General features: G+C 43.2%; 1 protein-coding gene across 3 annotated transcripts in view; it reads right to left on the bottom strand.

The window, feature by feature from the left end:
- Positions 1-375: 375 nt before the first annotated feature.
- The window catches only part of LOC141397719 (BTB/POZ domain-containing protein 7), a 50,732-nt gene continuing 34,278 nt past the window's right edge, over positions 376-16,829 (bottom strand). For all 3 annotated transcript variants that reach the window (XM_073974359.1, XM_073974360.1, XM_073974361.1), the window contains 4 exons: positions 8,869-9,598; positions 7,744-8,805; positions 6,039-7,679; positions 376-871 (listed from right to left, as the gene is read on the bottom strand). In XM_073974359.1, coding sequence (XP_073830460.1) covers positions 713-871; positions 6,039-7,679; positions 7,744-8,805; positions 8,869-9,261 — 3,255 coding nt within the window. In that variant the 5' untranslated portion in view covers positions 9,262-9,598 and the 3' untranslated portion in view covers positions 376-712. The remainder of the gene's footprint in view (positions 872-6,038; positions 7,680-7,743; positions 8,806-8,868; positions 9,599-16,829) is intronic.

Genomic DNA, 16,829 nt, shown 5'->3' with positions numbered 1-16,829 from the left:
TTGTGTTTAGATATACATATATGAAACAAAAATAAATCACATATACATATGCCCCTCTTTTAATAAATTAGCAATTTGTTTACACAAAAATAATTCACTTTCACATTACTGTCACTGCATTTCTAATTTATCAGTTTAATTAAATTAAAATATTCAACAATTCATTTTGGTTACACCCCTTACACATAAAATAATATTAATTTCATATTTGTTATAAACTAAATTGTTTTAAGTAGGGTAAAAATAAAAACAAAACAACAAAATTAAGGGTATGACATAAAAAAAATTGTCTTTTTTGTTACACAACTTCCTTTTGAAAGAAGTTTGCTGTTGGTTTTGGTTTTTATTCGTATTTGTATGTATTTTATATATCCCTTTTTTAGTTGAGCGCGTGTACTTTATTTTAGCTGATAATTTTTTGATGTTTTCGATTTTTTGTTTTTTTTCTTTAGGAGAATAGATTTAAGTTAGGTAAATTGAAGTGTTTGTTTGTGTGTGGCATTTTGGTTGTTGTTGGTGGTGGTGGTTTAGTTTGTAAAGACTTTACATAAAGATATTTTGGTTTTTCATAGTTGATGTTGTTGGTGTTGGGGTTCGTCGTCTGGCCATAGATTTGTATAGTGATGGTAGTTAGATGTTGTGGTTGGGTTTGTGCTTTTTGTCAAAAAGGCATGCTAAAATAAAGGCCCTCATCGGGGGCCACACGCAAACTCTATAAGAAACGTGGTGGTCCTGTATTGTACGTCCCAGGTGGTGGATGTTGTTGTGGCGCAGGATGTGGTGCTGGTGAATGTTGACCTTGTCGCAATACATCAAATGGTGAATTTGATCTTTGCATAAAATGATGATAATTACTAGGAGGTAATTGATGCTGTAAAGAAACAAAAAGGTATGGTGTTATTAATTTGATATGCGTGTAACAAAATTAGCAAACTACGAGTATATACACATAGCCCAGAAAGTCTGCGTTCACCTTACTACTTTTCAAAAATGATACTAAAACATTATATAAATGGGTAAATGAGAACAGTTTTTCTTTCATAAATATTTTACTCGCACTCTTTAGTACATGAATAGCAAAAATACATTACTATTAGGAGGGTTGGCGTTTTTTTGTTTGGGATGACGACTTCTATTTTGTTTTTCAAAATAGTCAGGCTTAATCCCATAGTCGTTGTTTTAATATTTTATTAAAACAACTTTAATTTATTAGTGGGCAAAAATTGGCGATGTTTACCAAGGGGTAAGGCAGGGAATACTATAGTTTCAGATCTCGCCACAGATCTTCATCAGTTCCCTTATTTCTTGTTTTTCAGCAAGAAACTTTTTATACCCAAGTGTCAATTGCTATGATTTACGTCTTCATATAGCCCCCATAGAACGGTACCTCCGATTTCTGGTATTTTGAAAGTTGTAGCCTCAGTATCCCACCGAAGTGACTGAAATTTGGTATTTAGTTGTTGTTGTAACAGTGTTTTATTATTATGTTTGTATGTTCGTTCTCCTGTTCAATCTGGATCTGGGTCTATCTCCACTTCCAGGAAGTTGGCTACTTCGATGGGATGTAACGACAGATCCACTGGAGTCAGATGAGTATGCTTAGGTGCTTAGTATCGTGCGGGCCCATGCCGCATACTGGGCAGATGTCTTGCACGGCGTGGTTGATTTCCGCCCAATAAGAATTTAGGCGACTGCAATATCCCGAGCGTAGTTGAGCCAAAACTACTCTAGTTTGTCGTGGCAGCTGACGGTCCTCAGCTGCAATAGATGGGGGATGTATTTCGAGGACTTAAGGCCTTGGAAACTGAATACTATTTAAACCTGCTTGATACGCTTGTTGGTCTAGGGGTTCTCTCCTGTATCGTTGGACCTCTCCCTCTAGAGCATGGATATCCTTCCTGATCTGCCTGTATGTGCCGGGCCTACCCACAAGATGATGATTGGGATGGCTAACACGGTAACATCCAAGCAGGCCTGATATGCCTGTTGATCTAGAGGTTCTCTCCTATATTGTTGGACCGTCGTCTCTAGAGCATGAATATCCTTCTTGATATGCCTGGGTGTATCGGTGGCCAGCAGATGGTGATTGTGATGGCTCTCGCGGTAATACCCGAGCAAGTACTGCAACGATAGCATCTCAATATGTTGCCGTACTGGAAGGACCTTTGCCTCCTCATGTAGATGGTCCACTGTAGATTTGAGGAGGCATCCTGTTGCTGTTCTCAGGGCGGCGTTCTGACAAATTTGAATCTTATCCCACTGTGTGTAACATAAATTCGGGGACCAAACTGGCGCCGCATAGCTTACCACAGACCGACCTTTCGCTTTATACGTGGTTAACAAGGTTTCTTTGTCTGCACCCCAAGTACTGCCGGATGGGGACTTGAGGACCTTGTTTCTACATTTCAGTTTGGGGGCAGTTTGTGGTCGGAATTCTGCTACCATCGACCCTGATATTCAACTCTCTTCTATACTGCGCCGTCCATGTGGTGAACACAGTGGCCGTCGATTTAGTTGCGGATATCTGCATATTCCTCGCGTGGAAAAAGGGGGTAAGATCGGTTAAATAGGAGTTCAGTCTCTCGCAGATGTCATCAGGGTAGGTACCTGACGCCAGGATAGTACAATCATCCGCATACGTTACGATCTCAATGACGTCTGGAGGGGGCGGAAAGGTAGAGGTTAAACAGTTTCGGAGATATCACCCCTCCTTGGGGAACTCCCTGTTTCACTCTACGGGGCTTGGATTTCTTGTTCCTGAATTCCACATACGACTGGCGACCACACATATAGTTGATTATCCAACGTTTCAGACTTGGCCGAGGGTTGTCTGCTCGACGTCCTCGAACAGCGTGGAGTGCTTGACAGTATCAAAGGCTTTTGATAAGTCAAGGCTTTTGATAAGTCATCACTGTTCTATCACACGGCCGCTCCTGGTTGTGTCCTCGACAAATATGTGTGGAGATGGCCTGCAGCGCTGTTGTCGTGCTGTGCTGCTTAGGGAATCCATGATGATGATTGGCAACTTGATAGCTATTTCTAATTCTGGGGAGGACTAAGGCCTCAAGGGTCTTCGCTACAGTTGACAAAAGCGAAATCGGCCTGTACGATTCACCTTTGCTGGAATCCTTGCCTGGCTTCAGTAGCGGGACCACTCTGCCCATTTTCCAGACTTCGGGAACAATAAGGGTGGCTGGCGACAGGTTGAGAACTTTAATGAGATACTCCACTCCCGGCTCATCCAGCTGTTTCAACATTACCATGGAAATTCCGTCAGGGCCCAACGCTTTGGATGATTTAGCGTTCCTGATGGCATTCGCAAAATCATCCATTGTAAACTGTGGTGGTTCATCCTCGGCAGGAAGAGATCTAATGCGACGTAACACTCTTCTCTTCGCCCTGTCACTCACAGGGTGCTCGACAAACAGTCGATTGAAGTAACTTGCACACCTCTTCGGGTCAGTCAACGTAACGTCGCCAAACGTGACTGAGGTCCTGTCATCCCTCCTTCCGGTGTTCGAGAGTGACTTAACCGTTGTCCACAATTTACTTATACCGGCTCCAATGTTGCAACTCTTCAGATGATTTAACCACTTGTTCCGCTTATGTTCGCCGACCAGCCTGTTAACTTCCAGTATCAGTGACTCTGGGGTCGTCGGGGTCATCACGCTCATTTGCTAATCCCGTCGCCTCTGCTCGGAAATTTGGTCTTACTTCGGGTATTCGACCAGCAGGTATATGGTGAGCGGCTTCAGCATTGATGATGTCTCGGAACGTCCTTTCCGCTACCCGAACATCAGAAGGATTGGGCAATTCTCTGAAGCGGTGATTGGTGAACTCTCTGAAACTCGGCCAATCAGCTTTCCCATGATTGACGAAAGTGCGGGCGTTCAGAGGTGATGAAATCGGGTGGTCTACTGATGGAGACAATTATGGGGAGATGGTCTGATCCAAGGGCAATGACGGGTTGCCAGGTGACGTCATTTGTCAGACCAGGTGACACGATGGTTATGTCTGGCGAACTGTGACACGCTCCTCCAATTCTGGTAGGGGCGTCCTCATTGACCGAGCAAAACGTAGAGCTATCAATCTGCTCAGCCAGCGCTACCTCTCTGGTCGTTTCCGAGGGCCGAATGCCACATCTCATGATGCGCATTAAAGTCCCCAGGACCAGACGATTATGACCTTCCAAAAGCGGGCTAATGTCAGGATTATAATCAGAGATACAGCTATTTCTCGGCGGGATGTATACGTTCAGCAACTCTATCTCGGTAGTTCCACGCCTGACTGCTACCGCCATACATTCCGTGTACGGGTCGTTAGAGGCAGGCTCAAGCGAGTTAGGTCTGTATTGAACAGACTGGTGCAAAAGGAAAGCTAATCCTCCACATCTGGTGCGATCCTTCCTTATTACGTTGTAACCATCACAACGTACTGAGCTGCGGGGGAGTTTCGTAATCCGACGTCGAAGGAGTTTCGTAATCTGACGACGACGACTCACTGGGGGCTGTGTTCGCGCAGCATGCAGCAACATAGTCCCTATCGTAGTCCCTCGCGTGGGCAAGTCCAGAGCAACCCCTTATGTTCATGCCTTCATATAGCCCCCATAGTACGGTACCTCCCGATTTTCGGTATTTTGAAGATTGAGGCCTCAATATCCCTCCGAAATGGCTGAAAGTTGGTATTAAGTCTTTCTTGGAGGTATATAACATTCCACCTTAAATTTCTCGGTATAGGTCTACGTCTTCATATTGCCCCCATAGAACGATACCTCCCGATTTTCGGTATTTCGAAGATTGAGGCCTCAATATCCCTCCGAAATGGCTGAAATTTGGTATTAAGTCTTCCTTGGAGGTATAAAACTTTCCACCTGAAATTTGTCGGTATAGGTCCACGTCTTCGTATAACCCCCATAGTACGGTACCTCCCAATTTCCGGTATTTTGAAGGTTCTGGCCTCAATATCCCGCCAAAATGGCTGAAATTTGGTATTAAGTCTTCATTGGGGGTGAACAACTTTCCACATAAAATTTGTCAGTTTAGGTTCAGGCCTTCATATAGCCTCAATATCCCTCCGAAATGGGTGAAATTTGGTGTTAAGTCTTCCTTGGGGGTATAAAACTTTCCACCTGAAATTTGTCGGTATAGGTCCACGTCTTCATATAGCCCCCATTGTACGGCACCTCCCAATTTCCGGTATTCGTAACAAATTGATACGAAAATTGAGAAAATTTGTGGGCTGATGATCAGTTAATTAGTCTGTTTTTTGCCAAAGAAAAATGTGTGTGGGAGATCATTAATTAAGAGAAAAACAATGTGTCTTCACCATAACCATTGTTCCCTATTTAGCTATCGGCTGTTACCTGGGTAGGTGCTGGTAGAAAATATATTTGTCTCTTCAGCTTTGCAATTCTTTCATTCACAAATCCAGCACCTACCTCGTATTTCATTTCATGGGCATCAAGTATTCAGCGTGCAAGGCGGCCATACTACCAATTGAACCATGTTGGACCTTGTTTAATTAGGTACAAATTACAAAAATATCCGAGACCGGTCTTTAAACTGCATATTAACGCAAAAATGCTTGACGTATCAGAATTAGTGGCCCTAAATATTTGACAGATCTAATTTCACCAAAGTTCACTAGTTTTTTTTTCAAATATTCCTTTGTATTCAAAATATTCCTTTGTATTCAAGGCGACAAGAACTGGACGTTATGCAAAATACTTCATGATATGCAAATATCATTTTCTTAATGTAGAACAACATTTTTCTGAAGACCGCGAAGTAAAATTCTTATTTGTTTCTGAGATAAAGCTCCGATAAATGAAAAAGGGTAGTTTTAGCCCGGTTTGAACCAGGCAAACCCGATCTAAGATTGGGTCGATTGGGTTTGCACTTTCATAAAATCCGCAGTAGAAGTTGTTTGCGCAAAATTGCCTTGAAAATGTTGCACAGTGTAATTACATATGTATGTACATTATCCAAAATATGTTTATCTTTTAAACAAATATTTCATATTTTTAACAGCCAACTAACCTGTAATCCGCGTAATCCTCCCATTGGTCCCGCTGCTGCTCCTGGTGCTCCTGCACCACCCATCATATGACTTGAACCATCTCCCAAATCCAGTTGTAACGATTCCGGCATATCGTTCGTACTGCTTGCCGAACTACCAGCATTGGCCAGATGCAGTTGACCCAAAGATGCCGTGGCCATTGCCACATCTGGCATCATATCCGATAAATGTCCAGCATTCGCACCACCATCTGCACAACCCATTGCACCACCTTCAGCACCGCCCATATCTAAACCAATGGCACTGCCATGGGCAAAACCACGATAATCGCCTTCCGTTATCAGGGCTGGCAGGTCGTTACGATGATGTGCTGAGGCAGAAAGACGGGCAAAATTTGGAGGTAAACCTGTTGCCATTGCCCCTAACCCTAATAGACCGGCAGCATGTTGTCGGGGGAATGTTAAATTTCTTGTATAACAAGAGGGTAATGAATCGCCGCCAGCGCCACCACCAACTGCAGCTGCACTACTACACGAAGTTGCTGCCGATGAAGTGGAAAGATAACTTGCTCCCATCGCTGAGGTATGCCTAGGCACTGAACCTGCTGATGCTGCCGCCGGTGAGGGTGGAGGACTTTGATCGTCATCCTCTAATAGGCAACAATCATCGACAGATTGCACTGTGGTTGTGGAATCGGCCATATTTTGTACATCTTCTGGCATTACATTGCGCGGGTTTCCAAGCAGTGACGTTTCCAACAGATCCGAAACTGCATCGGGCAAATTAAATTCTCGTACAACACGTAAACGTATTTGCCGATCAATTTCATGTTTGGAAGATAGAGGCAGATGTAATGCCCTCTGGCACAATTGAGACTGTCGCAATTTATGTTCCCGCTTCAGCATGGCAGCTAATGTTTGAGTATCTGGTGGTGGTATGGCAGCCGCAGCTGCCAAAATATCTACAGTATCTGTCCCTGAACCCACACCGGCATTGCCAACACCGCTATTCGAGGCAGCATTCATGCGAGAAACCATATACAGGGTATCGGGTATATCGGGCATTTGCCGGGATCGACGCATTCTCATTAGCTCCGCCTGATGATGTGATGAGGTCATGCGATCTTCCAGCAAAGCTTTGATTTCCTCAAAGTAGGGCATAAATAGGCGTGGTCTTACGAATAGACCTTGATTTTTACCACCCCGGATCCAGGCATTTACCCTTAGGTTTTCACGTTCATCACCAATCATATGGGAGGGCGGTGTACTGACCAATCCCCGACGTATGGCTTGGGCCAGAACCTCACTATTGGGCGGCAACACATGATCCATTCTCACCAACGGCAGTAGGTCTGAGAGGATTTCTCTTAACTCCACATCGCTGAGATCACGTTTCTTAACACCTTTTCGTGTCACCGAATGGGCAGTGTGTGAAAGGAGATTGGGTTCACGATCTTCCATGCGTCGGATAAGCTCTTGCTCGCCCCATTTCAGAACGGCCTGCAATACTTCCAGCTCGGAAGCTTGCAAGAAATTCGACTGTAGAACATGAATGAGCTGTGATTTGTCGAGTTGATTGAGAACCGGTGATGAAATGACTGCTGAGAATTCTTCGCGTAAATATTGGCAAGCTTGGCGAAAAACCCACGCCGAACCATGGGGCTGGGAGGGGAAAAAAGAAAACATGAATAATAGGAATAGGTTTAGATGTGGATAAACCTCTTACCTGGCTGCCCCATTTAAGCACCGTTGGCAGCGTATCCAAGGTCAGCCATTCCAAAATGAGATCTTCGCAACCTTGGGCCAATATATCTAATTCCAGGAATCGACCAATCTGATATAACTCCATGGCCTCTTCGAGGGGCGTGGGCCGTGTACGGCCTGCCGTCAGTGCATGTACTTCACCCAGCGAACCAGCCGCTGTAGTACCAGAATTGGCACCTCTTAAAATTAATGTTAAGTCTACGGTATCCAGATAAATGGCATGTAAAAGAACACGAGCATAACGTTTTGGTATCACGGTTTCATCCAGGACAATACGTGTTGGCACATGCAGTGCCCGCTCAGCATATTCGGCATCCATGTTGCGTGTCCGTCTAGCTATGAGATTACGAAAGAACGGCGATCTGGCACTGAGAATCGCTTTGTGGCAGGGCAGCTCCAGTTTGGGACGAAACCCGTACTCTGAATTACCCGAATCGGGACGACCATAGGCATCAGCTCCACCCAGCACCCCTGTCATGCCCAGTGATGTTCCCAAACCTACACCACTGGATCCACTACCACCACCACCAATCATGCTGTTCCCACTGGTGCCAGCACCCAAAAATCCACCAACAACACCGCCGCCTCCACCACCACCACAGCTTTCCGATGTGAAGACCAAGGCGGCATCTGCATAATCACCTGTCTCCAGTAAGTACCGTAAATCATGTTCCAGAGGATTTGGTGTGCCAAAATCATCACCCAACTGTCGCAAAAGGCCAATATCAATACTAGAGTCGTGTGGACACAAATCTCCGGTATAAAGATACCGCAAGAGGGAGGCGAACATTTGAACATCTATTGGCGAGGCAGGTAATTCGAGACAAATCCGTGCTCCAAAGCCAGGACAACTGGCTAAGAGGTCACGAAAATATGTGCACCGCGATGACAATATGCAACGATGCACGGGAAATATGGCGCCACGGAAGACGAGATCACAGTCTGTACAAGTCTTCGTTTCAAAGAGTGCAGCAAGATCTTGTTTGTATGTGGTAGCTGGTGGTCGGGCCAGCTCCGCTTGCATCTAAAGACGGAAAGAGAAGGCAATGAATAATAAATAAAATCGGAAGTTTCTAATGGAACTTACTGATAAATCCCTTAAAGCCGACAATGCTTCATATTCCTCACACAAGGCCGCCAGTTCCAGGGGCGTCCAATCGGAAACAAAATCCCTTAACACTCGGGCGTGATCACAAGCTTTGGAGGAACGCCGTCGTCTTATAAATTTACGTTTGAGTGTTGCGAAGCCCGTAACACGTTTCCGTCGTTGTTCCCGAAAGTGGGGACCGCCCGCACTGAGACCACCAATGGAGCTGGACAGTAGAGAATTGGCCCCCGTTGATGGCAGTAATAGACTGGAACTGGTACTTGTTCCAGGTGGCATACCACTCATGACCCCGGAATGGCCACTCTGTTGTGAGGAGGTCATCACCGATGGATAACCACCACCACCTCCGGCTGATGATGCACTTGCACCCATTTTGTTAGTTTCTTTTTCTTCTTTCGCGTATTTTGGGATAGTAAGGAGGTGCAATTACGTTGAAGAAGGGAGGATATGACTTTCTATAGAATTTCAACCACAAAAGGAGATTAGAAAACTATCTGATGGAAGTTTCTTTTCTTCTCTGCACAACAACACAATCCAGAGTTTTCCAACCTCCGCTCATAAGTTATGAGCCAGTCATTAGCATTTAAACAGCTATTCTTTCCAAATTGTTCATTTTGTTTTTGGTGGTAAAATCAGTCCAAGATTTTGTATCTAAAATTAGTTTCCTTTAGGAAAAATTCACATAGGTCCACCACATGATGTTAGAGTTCTGAAATGAGAGAGAGAGGAAAAGTCAAAGAATTAAAGGTTTGCTTGAGCACAGTTCATTTGTAAAGTTATGGAAGAGAATGTGTTGTTTAAATGTTTGGTATGAATAAGAAAGAAGCTGATGGTAGTCTACGAATAGAGGCTTCGAAATGGAGGGCTGTTCTAGTTAGTTTCTCTTAAAGCACTTCAAAAACTCTAAGTTTATTGGCTTCTGCAGGTCTATATACATATAAGGACTGAACATATGTTTGCTGTTGTCCCCGCACTTGACTACATTCCTTCCTTTGTCACACAAGAGTTTGAGTAAAGCGGTAAGTGGTAAAAGCCGGGAAAAAGCTGACGTTATCACAACAGCTCCATTCGCCCGTGTGGTGTGCTTCAGTGACGAAATTGGTTGGAGAAAAGATCACTTCTGGTTAGACCCAAAATCTCTTCAGTCAGTGCATCTTCGCAGAAACTTTGTACGTGTGCGCAGGCGATCAAGGACAGTGTGAAGTCTAGTTCTTCGCAGAAACCATGATTGTCTAAGCCGAAGCATGTTAATAATACTGTGCGACAGATTGTCCCGGATTGTCATTGACAAGGGTTATCCCACTGCGCGTATCAGTGATAGTCATTGGTTGCTATTCAAACGTCGTCTCAGAGACATTCTCATCTCAGAGGTTGAGGATCAGTTGTTCTGACGGCTCGGCCAGTCTGCTAGTCGGTTGATTTCCTTATGCAGGAAGTTAATTGTATTGAGTCACTTTGGAATGGCTGCCGTATCTATTGCTGAGATTCCGTGTGGCAGGATAACCTCAGTATGGAGCTGTAGAGGTTTCTAAAGTTAGTCAAGAAGCAGAACTTAGGGATTCGCATAGGAAATTAGAGAATTCTAAATTCCTTTCCGAAGAATGGTGGGCTTCTCATAAAGTTTGCTGTCGATAGTGTCGGAGAAGACTATCTAAGAAGTCGAGGGTGGTGTTTAACTTCGGATTGTGAAGGTTATTCCTCTAAACCCCAGGAGGCATCAAGCAGAAGGAAGTAGAACAAGCAATCCCACAGCAGCGGGTTCTTTCGTACCGGATTGACCCGAAACCACACAACACCCGTGTCTGCTCCCAATTCTTTTTTTCCGTGCCGGGATGGAGGAAACACCAGGACCAATTTATTTGTGCTAAGTTTTTCACATCCACTTCCACCACAGTCAAACTTCGGTGACATGCAATATATGTCGGGAGTGCGTGCATCTCAGTTGTTGCTGCGTTCACAAAGCCTCCAATGAGTCGTCGTCGTAATCAGAATACGAGATTACCCCGCAGTCCTTCCAACAGCAGCCGCACACACAGCACTTAACACCAGCCTTTGTCGTTCCAATCCCTGAAAATGCATCATTTTTGCAATTTAATTGCAATGGACTCCGAGGTAAGATTGAGAGAATAGTCGATTTTATGAGTAGGAAAAATATCAAGGCCCCGGCGCTGCAGGAAATTCAGTTCAACAAAAAATGCAGCTTACAGCGTACTGAGGAAGGATCGCACCAGAAGTGGAGGTGGGGGATTAGCATTCCTTTTGAACCAGTCTGTTAACCCGTATATGGAATGTATGGGGTCAGGTGTGGAACTGTAAAGGTAGAGTTCCTTATATTATACATACTGCTGTACTTCTGGATATAGGTCCAATATTGGTCTTAGGGGGCATTAATACTCATTATGAGTTGTGGCATTCGGTTATCGGCAATGAACAGAGGTGTACATCTCTCTTGCAGCCCCTCGCTACATACCTGCTGGTCGAATATCCGAAGTGAGACCAAGTTTCCAGCTGAGTCGGCGGGATTAGCAAATGACAGTGATGAGCTTCGTCGAGCCAACCCAAGTGACCCCAGAGTCTGGGAAAGTTAACAGATTGTTCGGTGAGCGTAGACGGAACAAGTGCCTAAATCATCTGAAGCAGGGATGCCAACTGTTCCGAGGTAAAAATCGCTATAGCCACATACGCACCATAGGTCTGTAGCGATTTTTACCTTAAAACAGTTGACATTCCTGCTAAAACAACAGTGGTTTTTGTACGTCACAAATCACCACAAGTAGCGGGAAAACCACCAACTTGGCACCCCTGATCTGAAGAGTTGCAACATTGGAGCCGGGATAAGTAAATTGTTGGCAAGAGTTAAGTCAGAGAGACTTACCCTGGGATGAAGAAAGATAGGTCCTCAATCAAGTTTGGCGATGCTACGCTGAGTCGAAGGTCACACTAGAGAATTTCATTGAAACAATTTCATGAAAATAAGGGTTCCTAGGTCGAGTTTCACAGTAGAGTGATATCATAAAGTTGCTGTAGTGGGGAACCCGATCTATAAATACCTAAAAGTTTCAATAAAACCAATCTAGTGTGACCTTCGACTGACTGATCCGAAGAGGTGCACAAGTTCTTTTAATTAACTGTTTGTCGAGCACCCCGGAGTGACAGGGCGAAGAGAAGAGTACTACGTCACATTACATCTCTTTAATCCGAAGAGGAACCACAACCACTTACAATAGATGATGGCCCTGATGAAACCTCCATGAGCCCGGAGCTGAGTACATCACCAAAGTTTTCAACCTGTCGCTACCCACCCACTTCGTTCTCGAAGTCTGGAATATGGGAAGGGTTGTCCCGCTACAGAAGCCAGGCAAGGATGCCAACAAAGGTGAATCGTGCAGACCGATTTCGCTTTTCGCAAGACTCTTGAGGCTTTATACTCCCTCGCGTTATAAAAAGTTATCCAGTTGATGATCATCTGCATGGATTCGATAAGTAGCACAGCACGACAACGCCTTGTTCGCCATTTCCACACATATTAGTCGAGGACTCTACCAGATCAAGCCGTGCTACAGGACAGTGTTGGTGGCACTCGACTTATCAAAAGTCTGATACAGTGAAAAACTGTTTGAGGACATTAAGCAGACTATCATCCGGCCAAGTTTCAAACATTGGATAATCAAATATATGTGCGGACGCCAGTCGAACGCCAAATTCAGGAACCAGAAGTCCAAGCGTCGTACAGTGAAACATTGAGTTCCCCAAGGTGGGGTAATATCTCAGGAACTATTTAACCTCTACCTCTTCGGTATTCCGCTCCCTCCAGACGGCATTGAGATAATATGAATGCTGATGATTGTAAGATTTTGTCGTCGCGTACCTTCCCTTTCGTTATTTTTGGCAGGCTGAACTCCTATTTGACTTATCTTACCACCTCTTTCCACGCGTGGTATATGCAAATATCCATCACTAAATCTACGGCGACTTCGTTCACCACATGGATTGCGGAGGTGAGTACTGAGCTGAATGTCATGGTCGATGGTAGCTGAATTCCGAACACTAACTACCCCAAGATTCTAGGGTCAAATTGGACAGCAGGTTCACGTCGTCCGCGCTTGTTAGGAACAAAGTCTTCATGTCCCTAGCCTTTAGCACTTGGGGTGCAGATACTTTATTAACCATATATAACGCGATGAAAATATATTCAAACCTGTCAACCTGAGAACTGTAACAGGGTGCCTCCTCAAGTCTTCAGAGGACCATCCAGTATGAGTAGTTTTACGGATTCTGAAACAGCAACAATGTTCATAGATGAGAAAAATCTAAAAACCAGAAAAAATCGCTGGACTATATAGTCAGTAAATTGTCAAAATTTGAACTTCTATATCTCAAAAATGGTAAAACCTACGAAAACATCGTTAAGGACAATCGTGTGGAGAATTTTCACTGCTATAACAGTTTCTTTATTTCCATTTTGATAGGGCTTGCGGTTTCCCAGCAAAATCGTGAAAACTAAAAAAAAACGTAAAAATGTGAACTTTGACCGCGATTTATTTAAAAAGTGCTCCGGCGTTTTTTTATTTTTCCGATCTATAAACATTGTAGTTTCAGAATTCTCATAAACTTCCCAGGTGTAATCACCTTCCATTTAAAGTTGGTTCAAGAGCACCGTGATTAGTTTTGTGGTTACAATCCATCGAAGCAGTCACGTTCCTAGAACTGGAGATGGACACAGAGCCAGATTAAGCATAAAATTGACTTACAAGCCTTTGATAATCGCCAATTCCCTGACTATGTGTTGGTTTGCTTGAGAGCTCATCATGCACATTACCCAATCCCCTCGCGGCAATCGGTAAACTCTCTGCTATTTGTTCAGTTGTCTTTTTGATTATTGTGAGGCCTTCAAAGGCGATGCTAATAAGTTAAAAGTCGGGAATTTGTCGCATACAATAAGTAATTTCCCAGACTAGGTTGCGCGATGGTAATTCGTGCCGTGCTGTGCCACTCAACTATGGGTGTCCTCATTCACAGTACAAGTGGCCGAGTTATCCGTCTATTAAGACTGCCATTAATTAGCCTCTAAAGACGTCACTCAGCTCGCCTATAAAGACTCCCAGTTTCTTCAACTTGTCTATGAAGATTTCCCTCAGTTCGTTTTTCCTTAGGAAACACCCTATGTTGGATTTCCTAAAGGTCATCGCTTACAATACAAATAGATGCAATATCTTGATTTTTTTTAAGAAAGTTAATTTTATTCTAAAACTCTTCGTCAAAGTTACAAAATAAATACACAAGACGAAAACAAAGACAGCAGCTACACCAAAGGTAAGGGGAGGTTAGAAGCAAACATCAAAAAAGGAATAAGAAATTAAAACAAAAACAATGACATTATTTATAATATCCATCTAACCTTGACCCACTCAACAAACTTTCCCAACAGAATACATTTTGTAAACATTCCACCACAAAAGCCACACAAGAAAGTATAGCCACCCTACCCCGTCCCCAGACATCAAAACCATGCCATAGTACCAGCCACCCCTACCACCACTACCCACCACAATCATTTGCAACAGCAGCAGCATCGCCAGCAGCATTATCATCATGAACAAACCAGCAGCCAACATTGATGTTGGGGGTACCCACAAGAACAATTGCTTACGCAGCTGCAGCCATCATCATCGCGATAGCAATACCCACACATGGAACAGCGAAAAAGAAACATTAAACAAAACTGCATTTGAAATAAAAACAAAAAGGCAAATGGAAAGAATGATGTAGCAAAGTGGCAAAGCACGGTGCTCTTGAAACAATTTTAAATGGAAGGTGCTTACACCTCTGAAGTTTTTGCGGATTCTGAAACTACAATGTTTATAGATGAGAAAAATCAAAAAACAAAAAAAAATCGCCGGAGCGCTTTTTAAATAAATAGCGATTTAAGTTGACATTTTTAGAGGTTGTTTAGGTTTTCACGATTTTTCTTAGAAACCGCAATTCCTATCAAAATGGGACTAAAGAAAATGTTGTAGCTACGAAAATTCTCTACAAAACTGACCTTTATGGTATTCTCGTCGTTCTTACCGTTTTTGAAATATAGAAGTTCAAATTGGGACAATTCAAATTCAATTCAATTCTGTACCGCCCCCTTATAAAACAATGTCATGAAGGGTGCGAATTAACTAACTTTTGATGAAAACCGCTTACACAGGGAAAGTTTTTGTGAATTCTGAAACAGCAGTGTTCATAGATGAGAAAAATCCAAAAACAAGAAAAAATCGCTGTAGGGATTTTTAAATAAATCGTGGTCAAAATTCACATTTTTAGGCGTTTTTTAGGTTTTCACGATTTTGCTTGGAAACCGCAAGTCCAATCGAAATGGAGCTAAAGAAAATGTTGTAGCTGTGAAAATTCTCTAGAGGATTGACGTTTATCATTTGTCCCCAATCTGTACCATTTTTGAGATAAAGAGGCTCAGTTTACATTTTTAGGTTTTTTTGTTAGGGTTTCGCGATTTTGCTTGAATGCGGTAAGTCTTATCGATATGGGACCTGAGAAAATCTTAAAGCTGTGAAAATTCTCTACAAGTCTGGCCTAAGTAACTTATCCTAAGTTGTAACATTTTTTAGATATATAAGTTTAAGTTGGGAATTTGCAGTCATGCCATTGTTTTATAAGGGGGCGAAACAGAATTGAATTGAATTTGAATTGTCCCAATTTGAACTTCTATATTTCAAAAATGGTAAAACCGACAGGAATACCATAAAGGTCAGTTTTGTAGAGAATTTTCATAGCTACTACATTTTCTTTAGTCCCATTTTGATAGGGATTGCGGTTTCTAAGAAAAATTGTGAAAACCTAAACAACCTCTAAAAATGTCAACTTATATCGCGATTTATTTAAAAAGCGCTCCGGCGATTTTTTTTGATTTTTTTCATCTATAAACATTGTAGTTTCAGAATCCGCAAAAACTTCCGAGGTGTAAGCACCTTCCATTTAAAATTGTTTTAAGAACACCGTGAAAGTGTATGAGAAACATGTAAACATTTTGGCAAGGGGGAAATTATCGCCAGCCTAGATTTGCTAGGGGTAGCACAGAATATCATTGTAGCCCCTAACAACCAACATTGAGTTTTAAAAAACAGGCGTCAAGTACACCATTACGACCACCACCGCCATCACGGGAGATGGCAATGCGTGCAAAATAACTAACTGCCAGCCCTGCCTGTTGTTTAGTTGAATTACAGCTCTTTGTCTATGACTGTTGTACTCTCCCCATGACTATTCATCACACAATGATATGTTAATGTTTGACACTAGTTTTTATGGAAACCAAATATACCGTTGCGTTTTAGCGCGAAAGACACCCCGCTTCAGTCAGCTCTTCTATTAAAGACTCCCTGCTGCAATCAGCTATTCTATAAAGAATCCCTGCGTCAGCCAACTAGTCTATAAAGACTTCCTGTTTCAGTCGGCACATCCATAAAGTCTCCCTGCTTCAGTCAGCTCGTCTATAAAGACTCCCTACTTCAGTCAGCTCCTCTATAAAGACAATCCGCATTTGTCAGCTCGTCTTCAAAGACTACCATCTTTATTCAGCTCGTAAATAAGGCTCCCTGCTTCAGTCAGCTGGTCTATAAAGACTTACTGCTTCAATCAGCTCGTCTATACAGACTTGATGCTTTATCAGCTCGTCTATAAAGATTACATGCACCATTCAGCTCGTCTATAAAAACTCCTAGCTTCCTTTAGCTCGCCTATAAAGACTCCCTGCTACATTCAGCTGGCTTATAAGGTTCCCAGCTTCATTCAGCGGACCTATCAAGAATCACTGCTTCATTCAGCTCGTCTATAAAGACTCCCTACTTCATTCAGCTAGTCTATAAAGACTCCCTGATCCGTTCACCTAGTCTATACATACTCCCTGTTTCATTCAGCTTGTCTATAACGCCTCC

Source organism: Musca autumnalis, unplaced genomic scaffold, assembly GCF_047663935.1.
Source record: "Musca autumnalis isolate F117 unplaced genomic scaffold, ASM4766393v1 scaffold_3, whole genome shotgun sequence".
NCBI classification, from domain to species: domain Eukaryota; kingdom Metazoa; phylum Arthropoda; class Insecta; order Diptera; family Muscidae; genus Musca; species Musca autumnalis.
The sequence above is the reverse complement of the archived record's forward strand: the minus strand, read 5'-3'. Positions and strand labels throughout refer to the sequence as shown.